Source organism: Danio rerio, chromosome 10 (assembly GCF_049306965.1).
Source record: "Danio rerio strain Tuebingen ecotype United States chromosome 10, GRCz12tu, whole genome shotgun sequence".
Classification (NCBI taxonomy): Eukaryota; Metazoa; Chordata; class Actinopteri; order Cypriniformes; family Danionidae; genus Danio; species Danio rerio.
In genome coordinates, this window is record NC_133185.1 from 47,851,332 (window position 1) to 47,877,500 (window position 26,169).

Below are 26,169 nucleotides of genomic sequence, written 5' to 3' on the forward strand. Positions count from 1 at the left end.
GAGATCTAAAGTAGTTTGTTTAATTCGCACTGCCTGGAAAATTATAGGTGTATCAGAGCTGAAGTCACTGCTGTATGTATGAACAGGATGCATTAAGATGTGCTAAACCAGTGGTTCTCAAACGTTTTTCATCAAGTACCACCTTAGAAAAAAATTGTCTCTCCAAGTACCACCAAAATGAGCAGTATTGAAATACAGTAGCATAGTAGGCCCAGTAAAGCAGCTACAACTCTGCACAGTTAAAAAACCTGGCAGATTACCTCAGAAATGTAGGCTAAATATCATATATGGCATATTATATACATCATTTTTAATCCATTTTGAAATATATGTAGCATGTACATGACATATTTCATTCCTCCGTGTACCACTAGAAGGAAGCCCGCGTACCACTAGTGGTACATGTACCACAGTTTGAGAACCACTGTGCTAAACAAATTGTTGGTGACGCATCACATGTTCTGCACAAGGAACATGAGTTGTTACCAGGGCTTTACATTAACACCCGCCAAATGCGGGTAGATTTCAGTTTTGGCGGGTTAGACAGACGCTCCCACTAGCCACTTTGGCAGGTTGGAAATAATTTTTACATTGTAGTTTTCTTAAAGCAGGGTCTGACAATAATGATGGCCCAATATGCATGCAAATTTGATCTTAGAATCGAGAAGCAGCACTACTGACAAAAATAACTGTGTTCGCACGAGCAAAAGCAGGTGAATACCTTATGAGAGGATGATGTGATGCTCCCGTTTACTTGTGCGAAACAGCCGTGTGTAGAGGACGCGCTCATGGTGCGATCGGTTCTCTTTGAAATAGACTAGACAAAAAGCAATGCTCGTGTAAGCAGCAAACCTTTTGTAAGCAGCAGCAGTCACTGCTTTCGTTTGAATTATTCTCAGGCGCGTGATCATCCTTTCGTTATCACTTGTGGTATGTTTCACCTGCTTTCTTTTGCTTACAGTTATTTTGTTAATAAAGTTTAATCATCATCCTTTGCAATAACATTACTTTAATATGAGATTAACCCCCCATTTATGTGTAGTAACTGCTGGGATCTGGGACTTTTAGCCAAGACAGATAACTCTGCATATTTTATAGATACATGACAATAGATTAGGGTTGTAACAATATACCGGTATGACGGTCTACCACGATTTGAACGTGCACGATTATCATACCATGAACAATTGCATATCAACGGTTTTAACTCTTAAAGACCGAGACAGCCGCCCGCGGCTAAAAATAAGTATTGCTCTTAAATGTTTAATAACTTTTGATCCGCTGATCCCATTCAAACAATTTAAAGATTGGCATAAAGAAGAGAATCTCAGCTTTCCAGTGCTGTATCACATAACATTCGCGGACTTTCAGAGGCTCCGGAATCAGTGCGGTTACGGCATCAAAATTTGACAACGCTGATTTGACAAAGAAACGCTCGTCACTGTGTCTCCGGACAAACCAGACATGATACATTGATGCATTGTCCCTCCTCCATGCCCAGATTGGTTCAAACTCGCTATATCACAACCAATAAGCATAGGTTTCGCTTTTGTTTGTGGACCAACAATGAGCTTTTTGAACAACACTGAATGAGAGATAGGCATACATTTCTGCGCGGCTAAATAAAACGCAAAAAAAAAAAGTTTTGCATGAAATAATTCTCATACTAAGTACTTTTGCATGCACAGCAGCACAGAAACATGACAAAACAGTGACACAGCAAAGACGAACTGCTGCTCTTGCTGTTTTCAAAAGACACAAATGAAGGTGCAGCTGTTTGTCTGCATTGCAGACAACCATATCCAAATCCATATCCACAGACAACCATATCCATGCTGGCACATAAAACCTAAGGATGGTCCATATTGAATCTAGTTTCGTTATTTAACTATTTATAGTATAGTAAATATTTATATCTATTTTTTTACTGAGGATTTGCACCATGTTTATTTGAACTTTATTTGGACATTGACACATTATTTACTATTTTCTTATTTTTTTTTATTTGTTCATTGTAAGTGGTATTGTTTATAGTAACTGAAAATATATTATTTGGAAAAGTCAAATTTGCTTCACTGTTCTATTATTTTGTAACATTTATAACATACCGTATACCGCGAAACCGTCAAATCGTGGTATTGTTTTAGACGATTATCATACCGTAAAAAATTCATACAGTTACAACCCTACAATAGATCTTTTTAAATTGTCAATTTAAAAAGAAAAGTTTTGTCGAATAAAAAGTGCATGTATACAGCTATATATTTGCTTGTTTTGACGCATTTAAAATGTGTGGCTAATAATTTTTTTTATTTATTTTTTTGGTGCGGTCAGAGATGACTTTGACAAATCCTAAATTTTGAGCCCTAAAAAAAGTCATGTGAAATAAAAACCAATTGCAATGTGACAACTCATTTGCTCATGCACAATGAGCAAGCTCATACACAACATGCACAAACAGTGAAATAAATAAGGAGGCATGCGGACAACAAAAGATCTAAATCAAGCCATTTTAGCATTAAAGTCACATTTATTAATACAAAATATATTTTCCAAGCAACAAAATTGTGGCTAGTGAAAATGGCGAGTGGCTAGTAATGTTGGAAATCTACTCCCCACAGTGGCTGGTGATCAAAAAAGTTAATGTTAAGCCCTGGTTGTTACCCTCTGGAAAAAAATTCAGAGTACCTTGCTGTAGATTAAACAGCTATAAAAAATATTTTTATCCTACGAGCATTAAGCTATTAAATAATAGTGGTGGCTTAGATTGAGAGTATCAGTTTGCTTATTTATGTGTATATAGAGTGAAGCTTGTACCTTTTTTTTAATTACTTATTTGTGTTTTGTATGTTTATTGTTTTGTCCATGTTTGTGATGACTGCAGCTGAGGGCAAGAGCCCACGACAAATTTCCCTAACGGGGACAATAAAGTTTTACCTTACCTTACCATAGTTGTTTTACCATAGCTGTAGACCAGGGCTGCTCAATCTTGTTCCTGGATAAGACTTGTCTTCTCATGGGAAATTATTAAGTTTGGCCTAATACTTCAGGATAAAAAGATATCTTATATAATTAATAATTTGATGTTATTATTAAAATTCCATATTCATAAATGTAAATTTTTTAAAACTCCCCCAAGACTAGCGGTGTTTAAAGAAGAGTTTGTGATGTATTTGAAGACATTAAGAGAGATGAAAAGCCAAAAAGCAAGATATCTATATTTATCATTGAATGATTTTGGTTTCATATTTTGAAGACTTTAACTCCCCTGCTACTTAAGTTTCTTTAGCATTTATTTTTTGTTAATTCTGTTATTTTATTTATTTATATATGTTGTATTATTAACGAGGATGCTAAGATTGTAAATGTATGCAATTTGATTGTTATCTCAGTCTTTTGTGTAATTCTAAAAAGTATTAATGCCTTTCTGTTACTGTTCAACATTGTTAATAAAAAATAAATAAATAAAAAAACCCTGTTCCTGGAGATCTACCTTCCTACAGAGTTCAGCTCCAACCCTGATCAAACACACCTGAACCAATTAATTAGGACCTGAACAGCACTTGATAATTACAGACAGGTGTGTTCGATAAGGGTTGCAACTGAAATCTTTAGGAAGGTAGATCACCAGGAACAGGGTTGAGCGGCCTTGTTGTAGACTACATAGACCGTATAGACTAGTTTAAATGCTGTAGTGTTCACTATAAATTACTGTAGTATTTTTAATGTCAGATGAAGCATTAATCAAACCATTTCCCCCCTGTAAAGTCAGTTTCAGACTCTTGGTATAAAGTGCGTAACATGTTTGCTATTATACAAAAACTTCACACATTCTCTAATATGCTTTCGTGACTGTTGTTGCAAAACACGTTTTATAGCTTCTCCAATAACATTTCTTAGACTCTCGCCAGTGCGCTGCAGTTTCATGTGTGAAAAAGTACCACAAATTCTCAACCCGTTTAAGAGATTCTTCAGTTTTACTGCTTTTGACACGGTTGTGGACAGCGCCTGTGAGGTAAATGAACTGCGTTTACAGCCTCGTCATAAACCTAGCATTCAAGCATTTTTCATTTAGCATTCGCCACCCACCGCAGAACCAGCGTCTATCATTAAGCCAAGAGCTCACACTTCAGCCCAACAATTAGCTACTCTTAAAAAAAACAGCTCTCAGTAATGGACATATCATTCTAATGAGGTAATCATAATGAAGATAGAGATAATAATATACATCCAGAGGGTTAGAATGAAGCACGATATATTTATCAGCAAGACTGAAGTCCTGGATGTACTTTATCCTGCTTATTACATGGCTGCTTGCCACAAAACATAAATATTAGACTCAAAACATTCTTCTGAGTCATGATAGTTTATTAATTGAAGATTTTTAGACTGCAGCTCTGTACAAGAAGTTTGGCAAAAGGAGTAATGGTCGTTCCTAACTGAGCCTGGTTTCTCCCGAGTTTTTTTTTCCCTCTTTACTTCGTCAATTGGTGAAGTTGGTTTGGTTCCACTGGCTTGCTTGGTTTGGGACTTGTGGAGCTGCGTATTGATTGATTTGCTCTTCAGTGTTTGGTGAAAATTAAACCACACTGAACTAAACTAAACTGAACTTCAACTCTGCTGTCCTATATGCAGGAACAGTGGCGTGCATATATGCATAATGAAATGCATATTTATATGTATATTAAAATATTCGCTAATGATCGAGATGATTTGTAGTACCCCGAAGAGCCATAACTGCTTTTAAGTTTTCTCTATTTTCTGATTGATGTTTTTTTCCCTTTACTCGCGCTTTTTGAATTGCATTATGGAAAATCGATTTTCCTCCTAGCAACTTGATGTTGAAAAGACTGTAAAGGTGACATTTTTAATAGTTATGCTGAGAAGTGTCTGAAGATAGAATAAAATGTTTATATATATATATATATACCATGTTTCTTATAATTCTGTGTTCACACCAAACGCAGAAAGCGCGGATAAATCGCGCTATTCGCGCGTAAATAGCCACATGAACATTTGAGTTTACTGGCTTCATTGCAGCGTCAAACCCTTCTTCGTTCGCGCGTCAAGTCCACTTCATTCGCGCGTAAAATTCACGTCAGAACAGACGTGGATTCGCGTAATGGGCAGGGCTTCTGTCTGCCTGGTGACTGTAGCTTCGTTTCTAAATGGCTAACATGGATTTTATGAAGAAAATAACAGTGTTTATTAGAGGTGTGAACCTATACTGGTCTCACGGTTCGGTTACGATTATCATGCCTTCGATTCGGTTCAAGTCGATATCTCGGTGCATTGATGATGCTTTCCATATACAGTGTTATATTTTTAGGGGGGAGGCTATAACATGCTGTCTGTATGAACACACAGCACCACACTGTTTCTCATTCAAACACATACACAAACATAGACAGGACCAAAGAAACAAACACACACACACGTACGCACACACACACACACACACACACACACACACACACACACACACACACACACACTTAAGCCCTTACAACAGGGAGAGCTTGCGCTAAGCGGAGCAGAAAAACAAAAAACAAAAACGAGAAAAAAAAGCACTTTTTTTGGATTTGTACGGGTGCTGGCAATCCTGGAAAATGCTTGATTTTAAATAGTGTTTTCAAGGTTAGGAAAGTGCTTGGATTTTGGACAAAGGGCTTGAACCTGCTTGAATTTGACATTGCAGGACTCAAAATTGTGACTGTTTTGGTTGCATATGCGCCTAAAACTTCATCTATGCGAGCTCAAAATAAATTTAGGAGCATTTGTGCATAAAATTGTTGCAGTACGACTAGTTTTCACTGAAAAATGTTTACTGCATGCGCATATTTAGGAAACTTTCAATGCATATTTGCACCTAAAATTGCCAAACGAAGTGCTCAGGAATAGTTTAAAATAGACATGCGAAATCTGACTGTAAGCTATTTTTTTGAGACATCAACTTTTGGTAGAAAGAGACCAAACTGAATAAGATACTTCATCCAACAGCTGAATTATTATTATTATTATTTTACTGTTTTTAGGTGAACTTTCCCAATAAACCTATGCTCCAAAGTATTCAACTATTTAAGTTGAAATGTCATATTGTGTTTTTTTTAAATAGCACAATGGGGTTAAATGTGGAAAAGTACATACAGCATATATAAACATAATTTACTGTGGTTGTTAGGTGCGGGAAAAGCATAAAAATTCACATTGAAAGTGCTTAAGTTTAAGCTGGAGTTTGAAGTTGGAAAAGGTGCCCTGAACCCTGAATTCACCCTCACAGCGTATTGTTAAATTTTTGAAAAATCTCTAAGCATTTTCACAAAATATGTGTCAAAATAAGATTTGTCAGCAAAAATCATTCTATTGGCTTGAACACAGAGAAGGCTGTGGGCAAATTTAGCCTCAAAAATCCCCCCAGAGTGGATGAAAACGACCCAACAGCTCACAAGGGTTAACAAGTTAAATGCTTTTTGTTTGCATTCACTGATACTCTAATTCCCCCTCACTCTTAAAGTAACAAGAGCTAAACATATGGCAGCAAATTGTGTTGTTTGACATTGTAAATGAGCTGGAGCTGGAGGTGCGAAAGCAAATGGTCTGCAGTGTGATTATTGGAGGAGGGGGCTAGAAAAACAAGCAGCAGATCATGAGGCTTTTGTTGGGTGACGTCCTGGGGAAAAGCCAAGTGTCAAGTGGCGAGTTAGGGGGCCGCAGATTTAACAGATGTGTTTGACGCCGCCGGGACGCTTCTCCACACCTACACAGGGGGGGCCTGTGCTGACGGGTGAGGGGTCCCGGGGTCTGAGGCCCCTGATTGATTCATGCTTATGGAAAAACCATGTTTACCCTTCACGTAGAAGTCTTTAAAGGGGCAGTTGACTCTAATTTACGCATTATTCAGTTGTCAAGAACCTGTATGAGTTTCTTTTCAGCTGTTGAACACAAAATAGATGTTTTGAAAAATGTTGGGTACAATTGACCACCATTTTTTTTGACTACTCTGGAAGTCAATGGTTACGGGTTTACAGCTTTCTTGAAAGTATGCATATAAAATAGTATACAAACAAGAATAAACTATAAATAACAAATAAAACTGAGACGAACATGAAAAAATACTATAATAATTTATAGTAAAAATACTAGTGTTTTTGAGCCATACTATTATTATACTTTATTATAGTATTTACAATATTATGTAATGAGTGCTCCAGCATACTGTATAGTAAACTATTTTTATAGCAGTAAACCGGGATGTATTGTGGTATAAAATATATATATATATATATATATATATATATATATATATATATATATATATATATATATATATATATATATATATATATATACACATACACACAAAGCCGTATATATATACAAATATATACATACAAAGCCGTATATATATACAAATGTACAAATATATACATACAAAGCCATATATATATATATACAAATATACAAATATATACATACAAAGCCATATATATATACAAATATACAAATATATACATACAAAGCCATATATATATATATATATATATATATATATATATATATATATATATACAAATATACAAATATATACATACAAAGCCATATATATATATACAAATATATACATACAAAGCCATATATATATACAAATATACAAATATATACATACAAAGCCGTATATATATACAAATGTACAAATATATACATACAAAGCCATATATATATACAAATATACAAATATATACATACAAAGCCATATATATATATATATATATACAAATATACAAATATATACATACAAAGCCATATATATATATACAAATATATACATACAAAGCCATATATATATACAAATATACAAATATATACATACAAAGCCATATATATACAAATATACAAATATATACATACAAAGCCATATATATATATACAAATATACAAATATATACATAAAAAGCCATATATATATATATATATATATATATATATATATATATATATATATATATATATATATATATATGCATACATACAAATATACAAATATATACATACAAAGCCATATATATATACAAATATACAAATATATACATACAAAGCCATATATATATATATATATATATATATATATATATATACAAATATACAAATATATACATACAAAGCCATATATATATATACAAATATATACATACAAAGCCATATATATATACAAATATACAAATATATACATACAAAGCCGTATATATATACAAATGTACAAATATATACATACAAAGCCATATATATATATATACAAATATACAAATATATACATACAAAGCCATATATATATACAAATATACAAATATATACATACAAAGCCATATATATATATATATATACAAATATACAAATATATACATACAAAGCCATATATATATATACAAATATATACATACAAAGCCATATATATATATACAAATATACAAATATATACATACAAAGCCATATATATACAAATATACAAATATATACATACAAAGCCATATATGTATATACAAATATACAAATATATACATAAAAAGCCATATATATATATATATATATATATATATATATATATATATATATATATATATATATATATATATATATATATATATATGCATACATACAAATATACAAATATATACATACAAAGCCACACACATATATATATATATATATATATATTCATTCATTTTCTTGTTGGCTTTGTCCTTTTTAATCCGGGGTCGCCACAGCGGAATGAACCGCCAACTTATCCAGCGAGTTTTTTTACGCAGCGGGTGCTCTTCCAGCCGCAACCCATCACTGGAGAAAAAAAAAAAAAAAAAAAAAAAAATATATATATATATATATAAATATATATATATATATATATATATATATATATATATATATATATATATATATATATATATATTTTTTTTTTTTTTTTACTTAAATGGTTTGTTGCAATTGGTTTCCTCTAATGGTTTGAGTTACATTAACCTTTGGGTTTTACAGTGTAGTAACCATGTTTACCCTTCTTGTAGTTCACCAAGCAATCATAAACACGTGATCCTCTCGAAATTAGTTTATAAATAAACTTCTCAAAGCAATTTATTTCCTTTTTTTAATCTTTGCTGTATATTGTATTTGTATATGTGCTTGTAATTTGTTCATTATATTTTATACATGATTCAATCCATATTAATAAATCATTTTCCTAATCGAGCTATTTAAGCCATTTGGTGAAATATAATTGATAAACCAATATAAATTGCAGAAAAACTAAATATTGCAATGCGCAGCCCTAATTTATATCATTATCAGCATAAATTAAGATAAAAACAACATAGTTCTTGATTTTTGGGGGGACAACTTAAATGTTTTATGTTCAATACACTTAAATTTGTAAAAACTGATAAGTTAACTTGATGTTTTTAAAATGTCAAATCAATCGTGTGGATGCCAGCGTTTCTGAAATATGATGAGTAAAGTTATTGAAGTGAAATGAAACGTCCCTTTAAATCATCTCAACAAGTCATGTGCCCTACAGATTTACCAAACACCAACATGTTGTGTTTGTTTTTTCATTGTTTGTTGCTTTAACATAAGCAGTTGTGAATTATTTATGAAGTGGCAGATTTTTAGCATGAACAGTTGTCTGTGCTAATCAAAATTAATTAATATTAAACAGCAGCGAAGGAGCTTTAGAAGTCAAATTAGTGGCTTCCAGATGCTCTTTATGCTTATGTGACGTGTGATTTCAGGGGTCTGGTTTTTGTGAGGGTTGCAGGGTTTGTGTTTTGTGACTCTTTGATATACTTTTTAATAGTTTGAGGTTTTATTGTGTGGTACTTTGAGTACGTTTTGTCTGCCAAAGCTGCTCTTTTTATCTATAAATACAGTAAAATCGTATAATATTGCTATGTTTTGAGTTACAATTTAAAGGGCCATGAAACCCCCTCGTTTCAGTAGGGTGTTTTCTCACCTCTACTTTGGAAAAAGTCAGAAAAGTGGGCGTGTCCAGCTCTGTTTAGGGGGAGTGTCGGAAGAAGAAAAGAGGCTTGGTGTGGGAGTGTCTATTTGGGCACGCTGACTTTCAGAGTCAAAACACACACCCACAGCGGACAATGTGACTGTGTTTACATGAACATCTGTAGTCGAATTATTTGCCAAATGATTAAATGGTGGACTTTAACTGCAGTTTGGCTCTTTCATTCAGGGAATTCATTCATGTCCCTCCCGACAAACGTGATATTTGATTCGAGGAACTGCTCTAAGCGTGTATTTTTCATGCAATGTTTGATACCGCACGGCGAATGAGAGAAAAAAAAACTCTGCATTTCCCGGAAACTTAGATGCACACGGCATGTAGCGTCAGAAAGCCGCGCGTGTTATTCTGGTCACAAAATCTAACACGAGGTTATAGTTTGGTTGTAACTGTTAGTGCTAACTTGTTTACACTCGGAGCAATAGTTTGTTTGATACGAATAAAATACGAACTGAATAAACAAAGAGCACTGGTCGCTCACTTACCAAATCTGTAGAGACAGGACAATCACCAGCAACTAGAGCCGCGTCTTTATTAGAGGAGACTACAAGCGAATCCGGATCTCAGCGTTTGCAGATGAGAACAGCTCTCAGGTAAACAATAATCCTCCTTAGACACGTAAGTTATTGTTGTCGAGCGTCGCGTACACTGTTAATCCACACGTGACTCTGAGCTCTCACAGAGAGAAAATGAAAACAAAACTTCACTGCAGCAAACTATAAAAGCAACACTTCACGCTTGTTCTGCCAACACAACGTGGCGTCTCTGTCGTGTAAACACGGTGACAATAATGAATATTAATGAAGTTGCACAATAGAGCGCGCTGATTGGTTTGAACCAAGCTTTACTCATGCATTAATGTATCACACTGTAAGACGTAACAAGACACACTCTGGCACAGACGTCCAGTCTGCACGCTGGAATACACGCTATTATGTCATGACCGTGACGCAGCTTCAAAAATTCGTTTCAAACCGGAAGTACGAATTTGCTTGAAATAATGCAAAAACAACCAATTTTCACTTTTTAGTGAAATATAGGTGTCCTAATAGTGTTTTTAGCAGTGTGGGACACATATACCACTGTCAACAGCTCAAAACATGTGCTTTGGTGTTTCGTGACCCTTTAAAGGCGTGTGTAATACTGTCTCCTATCGTTTTCTGTGCTGTGTTAACTAGTGTGTGTTCTCTTTATCAGGTCTTTGTATGCTGCTGGTGTTGATGGGTCGCTGTGTGTGTGAATGATCTTTCTGTCAGCCGCCGTTTCTCTCAGGATGCTGAAATCTTGGCGTCTGCTTGTCCTGTTGCTGATCCTAACCCAGCTCTGCACCGTCCAGTCACGGCCTGCCGTCACCGAACAAGGTCAGCTTTTTATAAGCGCTGCTTTAGTAAATGAAAACTATTGGTCGAAAATACATTAACTAAAATAAAATATTAAGAAAATCTGCTATTAGGGTGTTTGAGCTGCTGATGATAATGTCAGCAAAGACTAAGAGTATTATAAATGTGGAGTTTTAGATGATGAACACAAATGAACAGCATCAGGAGTCTCCTTACTGATGCATTCTCACACATCGATGCACACATTTAAAAATCTTCACACTGAGAACGTTAGTCTTGTTTTTGAATCTGCCACTATGCTGATGCACAAGCATTTAAAGCTCCGCCCTCCTTTGAAAAGAGCACAATCACATTTAAATTTAAAGCGACAGTCACCAAAATGCCCCAATTAGGGTCAAAACCTAAAAGGGTCAGTTTCAGAGAGTTATAAAACATTATTAGTGTGGTATTTTGAGCTGTAAGTTCACATACACACTATACTTAATGACACCAACTAAATCTAAACTAAAATTTACAACAAATTAAAAAAATTATTTAAATAAATTAAAAATGCTAAACTAAAACTAACAAAACAATTAATTAAAGCTAATTTAAAATAAACATTTATTATTAAAATAAATACTAAACAAAAATGCTAAACTAAATATAAAAAACAATTAAAGTAAATTGTTTTATATTATTAAAATAAATATTAAATTCAAAATGCAAAACTAACTAAAAACCAACAAAACAATTAAAGCACATTTAAAATAAATATTTATTATTAAAATAAATACTAAATTAAAATGCTAAACTAAGCTAAAACTAACAAAACAATTAAATCCAGCAAATTTGAAAAATATTATTAAAAAAATAATAAATAAAAAGTGCAAAACTAACAAAACTAATAATTAAAGTTAATTTAAAATAAATGGTTATTATTAAAATAAATACTAAATTAAAAAATGCTAAACTAAGTCTAAAAAAACTAATGTTACAGCACATTTAAAAATATTGATAAAATAAATAATAAATTATATTAAATAAAAAATGCAAAACTAAACTTAAAACTATCGAAACCATCAATTACAGCAAATTTAAAAATATGATTAAAATAAGTAGTAAATTAAAAATGCCAAACTAAACTAAATCTAGCAAAGCAATTAATTAAAGCAAATTTAAAATAAATATTTATTATAAAAATGAATACTAAACTAAATCTAACCAAACCTTTAATTACAGCAATTATCAATTTTAAAATATGATTAAAATAAATATTAAATAAAAAATGCAAAACTAAAGTAATAAAACAATGAATACAGCAAATTCAAAAATAAATATTTATTATTAAAAATAAATGTTAAATTAAAAAGCTAAACTAAACTAAATCTAACCAAACTTTTAATTACAGCAAATTTAAAATAGTATTAAAATGAATATTAAATTATATCAAAATAAAAATGCAAAACTAAAACTAACAAAACAATTAATTACAGCAATTTTTAAATATGATTAAAATTTTAAATATAAAAATGCAAAACTAACAAAACAATTGAATACAGCAAATTCAAAAATAATAATTATTATTAATATAAATACTAAGTTAAAAATGATCAACAAACTATTAACTATTAACGAAACAATTAATTGCAGCCAATTTAAAAATACTATTAAAATAAATAATAATTTAAAAATACAAAACTAACAAAACCAAAAATTAAAGCCAATTTAAAATAAATATTTATTATTAAAAAAATACTAAATTAAAAAATGCTAAATATAGCAAAACCATTAATGAAACCAACAAAAACTACACTGAAATTTACATCAAATTTAAAAACAATTTTTAAATAAATACTAAATTAAAAATGCAAAACTATAATAGTCTTGGTTCACAGTCGGAGGTGCAATATGAGTGTACAAAACAAATGAATGTATAAAAGCAGCATGCTTTACTGTTGAACTGCAGGCTGGTGTTCATCTAAGGTTTTGCTTCTCTGTGTTTGATGTGCAGTCAATGAGCAGAGCTGGAACTCATTATCCTCCAGATGTGTCTCCTTTTTTCCCTTTGTGCATCAATGGGGCTTTGGGGTCTTTTTTAAAACCTTAGAGGTTCAGATGGATATTGGAGGAATGCACTGGCATCGCACATGCTGAAATATCAGCACAAATCAGGCCTCTGCTGTAATCAGAGGATACTTTTGATTTATTTAATGGTGCCATATCACTTAAAAGTACTTTTTATTAAGATAATTAATTTATCATGTTTTGTAGTTTCTTAAGGGAATATATTGGTATTATTTTAGATTTTTTATTTAAAAAAATAGTTCTTATGATTATTATTATTAATAATAATTTATATTATTTTAATAAAATGTAATAATTTTAGTAATACAATATAATAATGATATTCATTCATTTTCTTTTCGGCTTAGTCCCTTTAATAAACTGAGGTCGCCACAGCTGAATGAACCGCCAACTTCTCCAACATATGTTTTATGCAGCGGATGCCCTTCCAGCAACAACCCGTCACTGGGAAGCATTCTTACACAATCATTCACACTCATACACTACAGACAATTTAGTTTACCCAATTCACCTGTACCACATGTCTTTGTACTTGTGGAGAAACCCACGTGAACACAGTGAGACCATGCAAACTCCACACAGAAACGCCATCTGACCCAGCAGAGGCTCGAACCAGCATCCTTCTTGCTGTGAGGTGATTGTGCTACCCACTGCGCCATGTGACGCCCTTTAATAATACGACTACTACTACTACCACTACTACTACTACTACTAATAATAATAATAGTAATGATAATAGTAATAAAATAATAATGTATACGATAATAACAATAATAATAATAATTTATTAGGTAGCAACAATAATAATAATGATAATAATAATAATAATAATAGTAATTTATTATTGGTGCCATATCAGTTAAAGATTACTTTTTATTAAGGTTTATTTAACTATTTGTGATGTATTGTAATATTTGGGGCGTTCTTTTCTATTTAGACAAAATAGTTTAGGCTACATATATATATAAATATAATACTTAATGCTAGTAACAATAATATTATGAATATGATTATTAAATTATTATTATTTTAATAAGTAATACTGTAATGATGATGATGATGATGATACCAATAAATAAATAAATAATAATATTGATAATAACAACAAAAATATTAATGTATTAGTCCTTAGTTCTTCTTCTTATTTTATTATTATTATTATTATTATTATAATAACATACATGAACATGTGTAAATATAATAGTTGAAATTCAAAAATATTTGCAATATTTGGAAATATAGGCTTACATACAGTTGAAGTCAGAATTATTAACCCCCCTGAATTATTAGACCCCTTGTTTGTTTTTTTCCCAATTTGTGTTTAACGGAGAGCAGATTTTTTCTACACATTTCTAAACATAATAGTTTTAATAACACGTCTTTAATAACTGATTTATTTTATCTTTGTCATGATGACAGTAAATAATATTTCACTAGATATTCTTCAAGACACTTCTATACAGCTTAAAGTGACATTTAAAGGCTTAACTAGGTTATTTAGGGTAACTAGGCAGGTTAGGGTAATTAGTCGAGTTATTGTATAAATAGATGGTTACTTCTATAGACTGTCAAAAAAAAATTTAGCTTAAAGGGGCTAATTATGTTGACCTTTAAATGGTGTTTAAAAAATTTAAAACGGCTTTTATTCTAGCCAAAATAAAACAAATAAGACTTTCTCCAGAAGAAAAAATATTATCAGACATACTGTGAAAATGTCCTTGCTCTGTTAAACATAATTTAGGAAATATTTATAAAGCAAAAAAAATTCAAAGGGGGGCTAATAATTCTGACTTCAACTGTGTGTACTTATACTGTGGGGCTGTTTAATGCTGGATTTTAATAGGCTGATGAGCATTCTACGCAGCCATTTCTCAGATTTTTGTCCTCAAACTGCTCCTGTGTATTGTACTAGTTTCTCACACATCTCATCCAAAGCCTTCTGTTGTGTTTTTTTTCTTTTTCTTTTTTACTGTTGTAGCTGAGAAATCTAATCATAGATATGTAATTAGCATATATTGCCATATATCACATTTCTATGTGTGCTGTTCCTAGTTTGTTTGCCTGAATTGACTTCTTGTAGTGACTCAGTATCATTAGCCAGGCAGGAAATCCCAGCATCAATCCATCCAGCCAATGACTTCCTCTACTGGTTCCCAGCCAAGTTCACCACTATGAGAAGCGGATGGCTGTATGGATCCAGTGATTGCTTTATTGAGGCTTTTCATTAAGTAATGATCCAAAATGCATTGATTTTTAGGCATTTAAAGTGATTATTGAAATGAAAAGTTTTTTTTAAAAATGTCAGTCTTAGGGATATCTATAAGCTAGTGTGCTCCAAAACAGTGACACAATTCATATTTACAAGATATAAACATCTAAAGCTTGCAGTTTGTCACTTTCGTCTTAATGCTGTGTTCACACCAGACACAGAACGTGTGAATAAAACGCGTAAATAGACGTGTGAACATTTTCTGTTTACTCGCTTCATTCTCGCGTCAAATTCGATTAATTCACGCATCACATTTGCTTCACAATAGATGCGGATTCACGTCATGGGCAGGGCTTCAGTCTGCCCGGTGCCTCAAGCTTCATTGCTAAATGGTTAACATGGATTTCACTAAGATAGTAGCTGTGCTTTATGTGCTTTAGGAAGACTGAAAAACAGCGTAGATTAATTCGGCGCCATGTCAGAGTCCACTAGATCCTAATTTCTGAGGTGCAGCAGCCTTGAGAGCTCATCAACTCTTCCTGAAACTATAGCTGGATGATGGAGGCTTTCAGCGGTGCTTCTGACTAAGCCGATCCCAGTTTAATGAGCTGTTGTCGGCAACAGGATTTCCCCTCGGGACACCAACAGGCACTATGTCATAATCACGCCCCTATAAGAGCAAGCTCCTGATTGGTTAACGTGTTGCGAATGTCTGCTTAAGTTCAGATTTTCCAACTCGAGCGATCCCTGCGATTCGCGTGTCAAATGCGCAAAACGCTCAACTCGCGCCACTTCATTCACGCAAATCACATAATTTGCGCTGCCTCTTTCGCGTGAATTGCTATCTATTGGATGTCTATTCGCGGTTTTGCATTGACTTAACATGTAAATCACTCGCACTTGACACTTCATCCGCGTCTGATGTGAACTCAATATTAGGGATCAACAATTATTTTACATGTTACTTCATACTTCTTGAACAATCAAATGCCCTCTAGTGTCTAACATGCCCCGCCCCCTTCCACTCTCACTGGCGAAGCTGTCATAAAACAAAACACTATTGGCTGTTTTTTTTTTTTTAAAGAGGACTATATCTTCATGTTTCAGTTGTTTAAGTCAAACATCGAATAAAAAAATGCATGAAAAAAAGTGTTTTTATTCAAGGTCGCAAGGTTTTTTTTCTTCACGTTCGCCAATCGGTGAAGTTTTTTTTCCCTCTCCGCTGTCGCCTCTAGCTTGCATGGTTTGGGATCGATAAACCACACTGAACTGAGCTAAACTGAACTGAACCTAAACACACACACACACACACACACACACACACACACACACACACACACACACACACACACACACTAAAAAAACTGAACTACACTGTTCCAATTTACTATGACCATTTATGTGAAGCTGTTTTGACACAATCTACATTGTAAAAGCGCTATACAAATAAACGTGAATTGAATTGAATTAAATTCAAGGTTTGAAGTGAAACATGAAGATATAATAGCTCCTCCCCTTTTTATAAATTAGCCAATAGCGTTTCGTCTTTTATCACAGCTCTGCCAGTGAGAAGGGTTGACCTCAAGTGCATCAAATAAGTAGCAAATGAAAAGAAGGGGGCGGGGCATGTCAGATATGAGAGAGCATTTGATTTGTCAGGAGATTTGACTAGAAACTGAAGCATTAGGTGGCGTCAAAACAATCGTTGAAGTGTCAAATGACGAAGTTTTGGATGTTTTGACAACTTCTAAATGTGAATATTGTCACAAATTTGGCATACACAACACTCAAAAATGATTTGTTCAAACTTCTTTTTTAAATAGAGCTGATTTAACAATTCTTTTTCTTTTTTTATTGAAATTTTCAACATTAGATGTATACACAGTACTGAGTAGAACATGAACAGCATACAATATTTTAAGGCAAAAAAGAAACAATAGAATAGAAAAATAGATAAACAAATAAATGAAAATTATATAATAAAAAATATATAATTATTAATTTAAAAATAAATAATAAAACAGCAAGGTTTCTAATTCAAAACAATATTACAATATTGTGGTGTGTACAATTAAGAAAACATAGTAGACTTATAATCAATGCCAAGACAGGTCAAAGGAGTTTCCCACAGCTTCTGAAATGACGTGGATTTTCCTTTTAATATATGTCCAATTTTTCCATGACTGGTTTCTTTAATCAGAATTATCCAGTCCTTAACAAGAGGGGGTTCTGTCCAAACCCATTTATTCATAATTATTTACCTCCCCAGCATCAGTGGAAATTCAAAGACATCTGAATGTTCCAGAAAAGGGAGGGGCAGAATACCTAGTATTCACATTAATGGGGAGGCTGTAACCTTCTGTTAATGTGTTATGGACAGTTTGTCACAAATGTCATTCCAAAAATCAGCAGTTAAAGGACATTCCCACAGCCAATGAAAAAACATGCCGATATTATAATTGCATTTTGGACATTCAGGTGAAACCGTGTTATTTATTTTACGATATTTATTTGGGGAAATATAGGCTCTATGTACAATATTAAATTGCATTTCTTTAAATCTGTTGCGGACGGAAATAGTCAAGGGTAGTCTGATAATATCATCCCACACATTTTCATCGATGTCGCATTTTAAGTTCTTACTCCATGCCTTCTGCAATATAATCAGATTGTCTGCTTTGTACTGGTTTATCATGGAGTAACATTTGGCTACAAAGTGCTTAACTTCAGCATACTTAAGAAATACGAAATCAGAGCTATTTAAGGTAAGACTGCCATGTCTAGTATGAACGAAATGTTTTATCTGCAGGTATTTAAAGAAATTGTTTTAAGGCAGTGGTTCTCAAACGTTTTTCATCAAGTACCACCTCAGAAAAAAAATTGTCTCTCCAAGTACCACCAAAATGAGTAGTATTAAAATACAGTAGCGCATTAGGCCCAGTAAAGCAGCTACAACTCTGCACAGTTAAAAAATGTGGCAGATTACATCAGAAATATAGGCTATATGTCATATATGACATATTATATACATAATTTTTGACAAATTTTGAAATGTGTGTAGCATGTACATGACATATTTCATTCCTCCGCGTACCACTAGAAGGAAGCCTGCGTACCACTAGTGGTACACGTACCACAGTTTGAGAAACACTGTTTTAAGGGATAATTTGGAAAGAGATCATATATCATGCATATTCCCAAATTTAGCTACCAAATTGAGAGCCCAGATAGATATGAGAAAAATTTGTATTACTGGTCAGCTCAACATAATTCCTACGTTTTTTGGGTTGACAAAACTTAATCGTTTTGTGTTCAGTCGACTTTAATTTGTGTTAAAAACAATTAATTTAACTTAGTAGATTTGTGTCGTGACTACATGAAGGGATTGTGTGGAACCCAGCATTTTTTACGGATATCTTCAAGACTACCGATACTCATTTGTTTTGACTTTACAAGACCTTTTACAGATGTCGTTGGATGAGTAATGAGGAGATGACAGATTTTGTCCACTTCAGCCTCGACTGACTGACCAAAACGAATGGGTCAACTTCCGGGACAGATAAAAACACGCTCCGACTGGGACGAATGACGTAGAAGCATATGAGATTTTTCTGTTTTGTTCACTCTAATTCGGTTAGATTGTTTCCTAGCTGTCGTAAAATCTTTTTTTCCGTAAACAAAATGTGCTTCCAATTTCACAGTTTCCTCATTTCGGCTGTTTTAGGTGGTGCGCGCCTCCTCTTGTTGGCGACTGCTTTTAATTTCACCAAAGGGATGGGTTGAGTTTCTGCTTGTTGAGGACTGTGGCTGGTTATTATTCGCTCTGCTGTTTTATGCGCAAAAGACATTTTAATGTGAAGCTTAAAAAAGGTTGTTGAAAAGCTCGAAATGGGTTTGCAGGAGGCTGTTCTGACAGGGTTGTGGGGAAAAGATAAAATGAGTAATATTAGATGCAAATATTGAACAACAGCAAGTCATACAATGCCAATTAAAATGTTTAGGGTGTGTGAGAAAAAAAGTATATTACTGTATATTTTTATTTTCACCCCTTGTGTGCTGTTCATTCACTCTGGGGGGATTTTGAGGATTAATTTGGCCACAACTGGAATGATTTTTGGTGACATGTTATTTTGACACGCAGTACATGACAAAAGTCTTGTTGTCTATCCAAGATTTAGCAACAGCAAATAATAACTAGACGTGTAGTTGATCATTTGGTATTAGAAGTGGATGAAAGGCAAACACCCCTAGATTACGCTTATTTGAGCACAATAAAATATGATCATACCTTGATTATTAATGATTTCATTAGGACAGTGCGGTCTGACTCTGCTTAGACAAAATTCTCATCACTGAACAGAAATAATGTCCAGTATAGAATATAAAGTCCTGCTGCAGTGGAGACAGAATGAATATTGTGTCTGACTCCATCATGAGCTTGGAGGACTGCATCCATACATCTCTGACATGACTCAAATCACTGATTAATAAAGTCATCTGGAACGGCAAAGAAAGCGTTCCTGCAGGACTCCCAGAGTTCATCAAGAGTCTTTGTGTTCATCTTCAACGCCTCCTCCTTCATCTTACCACAGACATGCTCAATAATGTTCATGTCTGGTAACTGGGCTGGCCGATCCTGGAGCACCTTGACCTTCTTTGCTTTCAGGAGCTTTGATGTTGAGGCTGAAGTGTGAGAAGGAGCGCTATCCTGCTGTAGAATTGTCCCTCTCATTTGGTTTGTAATGTAATATGCAGCACGAATGTCTTGATACCAACTAGAAGTCAAGTTATTGTGTTGACATTTTTGTGGGGTATACATTATTATGTAAGAAAATGTTAAGTAGTACTGCAGAATAGGATGGATCTTTTCTTCAGAATAGGATGTTGATCTTCTTCGGTGGAAACAAAGTTTAGACTATATGTAATAAAGCAATTAACTACTGCAGTATCAATTAGTGGGCGGGGCTAAAAAGGCAGTATTGTAAACATGGGCATTGATCTTTTTCTAAGGAGGCGGAGTTTATACTTTATTATATAATAAGGTTGTTAACTTATTACCGCAGAGTAGGTGGGCGATGCTGAACAGACAGTGATGTAGAAGTGGGCGTTTATCTTTTTCTATGGAAGCGGAGTTTATGCATTATTATTTTGTAAAAGTCATTTACTACTGCATCTTTAATTAGTGGGAGGAGCTAAACAGGCAGTGATATAGAAGTGGGTGTCGATCTTCTGTGGAGGCGGAGTTTAGTCACTTATCTAATAAAGTACCTTGCTACTGCTGTATCAATCAGTGGGAGGAGCTAAATAGGCAGCGATGTAGAAGTGGGCGTTGATCTTTTTCTACAAAGGCAGAGTTCATTATATAATGTCATTAGTAGTACAGTATGAATCAGTGGGCGGAGCTAAACAGACAGTGATTTTAAAGTGGGCGTTGATCTTTTTCTATGGAGGCGGAGTTTATACATTATGTAATAGAATTTATTAGTGCAATATGAATCAGAGGGCGGAGCTCAAAAGACAGTGATGTAGAAATGGGCGTTGATCTTTTTCTACGAAGGCGGAGTTTATACATTATGTAATGTTATTTTCTAGTGCAGTATAAATTAGTGGGCGGAGCTAAACAGACAGTGATGTAGAAGTGGGCGTTGATTTTTTCTACCAGAGTTTATACATTGTAATGTCATTTACTAGTGCAGTATGAATCCGTGGGCGGAGCTAAACAGACACTGATGCAGAAGTGGGCGTTGATCTTTTTCTACAGAATCAGAGTTTATACATTATGTAATGTCATTTACTAGTGCAGTATGAATCAGTGGGCGGAGCTAAACAGACACTGATGCAGAAGTGGGCGTCGATCTTTTTCTACGAAGGGGGAGTTTATACATTGTAATGTCATTTACTAGTGCAGTATGAATCCGTGGGCGGAGCTAAACAGACAGTGATTTAAGAGTGGGCGTTGATCTTTTTCTACAGAATCAGAGTTTATACATTATGTAATGTCATTTACTAGTGCAGTATGAATCAGAGGGCGAAGCTAAACAGACAGTGATGTAGAAGTGGACGTTGATCTTTTTCTATGGAGCCAGAGTTTATACATTATGTAATGTCATTAGTAGTACAGTATAAATCAGTGGGCGGAGCTAGACAGACAGTGATGTAGAGATGGGAGGAGTTAAGACATTTATTTAGTAAAATAATTTACTAGTGCAGAACCGATCAGTGGGCAGAGCTAAATAGGCAGTGATGTATAAATGGGCGCATATATTTTTCTGCGTGCGTTTAGCTACAGTGTTAATGAATAAAGATTCATTATTAGCTGTTTTAAAGTAAATAATAATGTTTTGTGGAAGATTTCTCAATGACCTCTTAAAGATCAAAAGATCTAGGGAATGTGAATAGCGTTAAATAGGAAAATTATTAAAACTCTTTGGTCATTTTTGAGCACGATGCTAATGGTCTAATCCGATTCAATGATCTATGCTAAGCTAAGTTAAAAGTGCTCCCACCAGACAAAAAAATTGGCTGATTCAAATACGGTGAAACTCAATAGTTTAACTTTAGGCGAGTTGTAAAATGAGCCTATTTCCTAAAATAAGTGGAGTGTTTATTCGTGCTGGAGTGAAAGTGGATCTCGGGATTAAGAGGCCTGTGATCCAGGAAATTCCTCCGTCTGAGATCTCCATGGCGACCAGCTGAGGAACCTGCTGTTTGCGGCTCTTTCTCTCCATTCCGGCTCTTACGGATCCGCTGGCATTGTCCGGAAACACAAAAGCAGAGGATTAGTTTGTTTGACAATTAGTGTGACTTTAGGGCTGTGGGGGGTCCGTGTGAATGGGACGTCTGTATGCTGTGGCGTCAGCAGCTTCTCTGCCTTTTGTTTGTATGTGGCGAAACTCAGTGCTAATAAGTGTAACGGGCCGCAGGAGGTTAATCTTTAAACTGTTTCATTTTGTTTTTCTTCCCCCTGTTTGGTAAAGGAAGGATCACATTTCTTCCTGTTTTAGATTCTGGAGTGTTTTTAGTGGATTTGTGGATGAATTCATGTCTGGGTCACATGTTGTGTCTCAGGAAAAACAGTTCAAATTGTTTTATGTTTTCGGCAGTATGTTTAAGAGCTAAACTGTATTTAACAGAATTTGTTTTTGTAGGAATTAAGTACAAATTTCCTTTAAAAACTGCTAAATAGAGAGTTAGAATTTTTATAATTGTGTTATGCACTGTTTTATATTAATAACAATATCAATAGATATTTATTTTTCTTATTAAAGCTTCTAATAATTATTACTACTACTTCCAGAGTTGTTACAACACTGGAATTCGGTACCAATCAATACTGAAGTTTTAAAAACCTCCATTTCCCGCAAACCTGTTCCCGGCTTCCCGTTTTAAAGCACATAGATCAGCTGGTTTGTCTATAAGCTAACATACGAGCGGTCTGCTAATGAATTGTGGCTTTAAAATGCTCCAGTGTTGTTGTATCTGTGCTTACACTCAGTAAACAGTGGTGATTTCGGTGAACTGATGACCTTCAGGGCCAATCACAGTCATTTCTGTGACACGCGCTCAACAGCGCCCAAATGTTAACGGGAAATGGACGTTTTTAATTTTCAGTACTAATTGGTATCGAATTCCAGTATTGTGTAACGCTAACTACTACTATTACTAATAATAATAAACAATAGCAATAAAATAAATAAATAAAGAAAATAAATAAATAAAAGTTGTTGTTGTTTGTATTATTTTTATTATTATTATTATTATTATTATTAATATTATTATTATTATTATTATTATCAATACAGTTTTGAATCAGTTAACTGTAATAAATAAAATGTTGGTATACACTTTTACATAATTATATTATTAATAAATTATTCTTATTATTTTCTTATTAATACTTCTAATAACTACTACTAATAATAATAATTATAAATGTTGTTGTTGTTAATTATACGTTTTAAATAGGTAAAATAACATAAACAAATGCTATATTTAACTTAGTTGTTTAATAAAAATTAAGTACAATTTTCCTTTCAAGTTAGCAAAATAGAGAATAATTTTTTTATGTTGTTGCATACTGTTTTCTAATAATAATAATAATAATAATAATAATAATAATAATAATAATAATATATAACAAATTAATGTTTATTAATAATTCTAATATGTACTACTACTACTAATAATAATAATATTAATATATTGTTGCTGTTAATTATTATTATATTTATTATTAAGTACAATGTTCCTCTTAAACTGGCAAAATAGAGAATTAGATTTTTATAATGTTATACGACATAATAATAATAACAATAATATTAATAAATTAATATTTGTTCTTATTAATGCTTCTTATAAGTACTTCTACTACCACTACTACTACTACTACTAATAATAATAATAATTATTATTATTATTATTTTTATTATTTATCCATTTTTGAATCAGTACAATAAAGCCTAATTACCATTCTGTATTGAACAGAATAGTTTAATAGAAATTAAGTAAAAATTTTCTTTAAAATTTGCTAAATAGAGTATTAGATTTTTTATAGTGTTGTCATACACTAAATATATAATATTAATATTTAATATAATATTATAGTTTTATTATAATAATTGTATTAATATTTTTTCTTATTAATGCTTCCAATAACTACTACTAATAATAATTATAATAATAAAATAAAAGTTAATATGAATACATTTTTGAATTATTACCATAAAATGTAGTCAACAAATGCTACAAAATAATGTGTGTTTACAATTCAGTTTAAACAACTACTACTACTAGTACTACTACTGCTACTACTACTACTACTACTAATAATAATAATAATTATTAATATTATTATTAATGCATTTTTGAATCAGTACAATAAAACGTAATGACCATGCTGTATTTAACAGAATAGTTTAATAGAAATTAAGTAAATTTTTTTCTTTAAATTTTGCAAAATAGAGTATTAGAATTTTTTATAAAGTTTTATAATATTAATATTTTAACATAATATTGTTTTATTATAATGATGTTATAATTAATGTATTTTTTATTAATGCTTCTAATAACTACTACTACTACTATTACTACTACCAATAATTATTATAACATAAATATTATATTATATTATAAAAAAGTTATTATGAATATATTATTGCCATTAAATGTAGTCAACAAATGCTACATAACAATGTGTATTTACAATTCAGTTTAAATATCAAGAATCACAAATAATTTTAGATATAACTACTGCTATTTATATATGATTATTACTACTAATAATAATAATCAATAAATATGTATTTATTTATTTGCTAAATATTAACTTTAAATAATAAATATTCATATTAATACTAACAATAATAATAATATGTATTTATTAATTGTATTGTTAGATATAAATTTTAAATAATAAATATTATTATTATTACTACTAATAATAATAAATATTTATTTTGTTAGGTATATTAATATTAATTATAATAATTTATTCATCCATTTTTTGTATATTTTTTAAATAATATATAAAAATAATAATAAATATGTATTTATTTATTTTATAAATATTAGTTTAAATAATAAATATTTATTTATTAAATTAATATAAATAAATAAATAGTAATATTAAATATAATTTTTTTTATCTAATATTTATTTATTTATAATTCAGTACACATGCAATTAATGCAGAATAGCATGAATCTACAATGTTTTACACATAATTTCTGCAGTTTTATTTAAGTTTTCGCTGGACAAGCTCCGTCTCTTGTCTCACGCTGTGTTTTGTGCTGGCGATGTTGATCCGGTGCACGTATGCCAAGCGTTCCCGCTGGCCTTGTGTCGGACACTCGTGCGATCAGAGGTGGAAATGGAGCTGCACTCATTGTTCCCCAGGGAGTGTTTGGTGCTGCAGTGTTTGGCTCAAGACGAGACCCGGTCACTGGCCTGCAGGTCATCTGGCTGCAGGGGAGCGAAGGCCAGCTGGAGATCGGGTCAGTGGAGCCTGCGGACACGAGGATTTTCTCCTGCACTCTCTAAAGTCTGTCCGACAACCACAGTGACGATTTCACAATAAAATATGTGATAAAAAAAAAAAAACAAGGTGTAAAATACAAAATTTCAGTGTTGCGAAGAACTTTTTTATACTACTCAGGATTTTACGTCTGATTTAGGTCTGAAATAATAATGATAGTGTTCTGGTATTGTTGTGAGAGACGAGCAGCGCACACATTAGTGTGAGGTTGTTTCTCTGAGTTCAGCTGTGGAATGTGTCAGACGCTCAGTGCTGAATTTGTTAGACAGCTCCCTAGAGAGAGAGAGAGAGAGAGAGAGAGTGTGCAAGAGAGACTATGTGTAAGTTTGTTAGTGTGTCCATATGTGTGTTTGTGTGTGTGTGTGTGTGTGTGTGTTAGATTTTGAGTGAGAATTTGAGGTAGACGATGTGTGCGTGTAAGTTTGTGAGTGTCTGTGTGTGTGAATGAGAGAGAGAGAGA

At 32.8% G+C, this 26,169-nt stretch overlaps 1 protein-coding gene across 7 annotated transcripts in view; it reads left to right on the top strand.

The window, feature by feature from the left end:
- The window catches only part of fgfr1b (fibroblast growth factor receptor 1b), a 75,550-nt gene that overhangs the window by 13,893 nt on the left and 35,488 nt on the right, over window positions 1-26,169 (top strand). For all 7 annotated transcript variants that reach the window (XR_012385952.1, XR_012385953.1, XR_012385954.1 and 4 more), the window contains exon 2: window positions 11,258-11,421. Coding sequence is in view for 4 of the 7 variants with exons in the window: in XM_021479189.3 (XP_021334864.1) it covers window positions 11,301-11,421 (121 nt within the window). In the remaining 3 variants the exon portion in view is untranslated. The remainder of the gene's footprint in view (window positions 1-11,257; window positions 11,422-26,169) is intronic.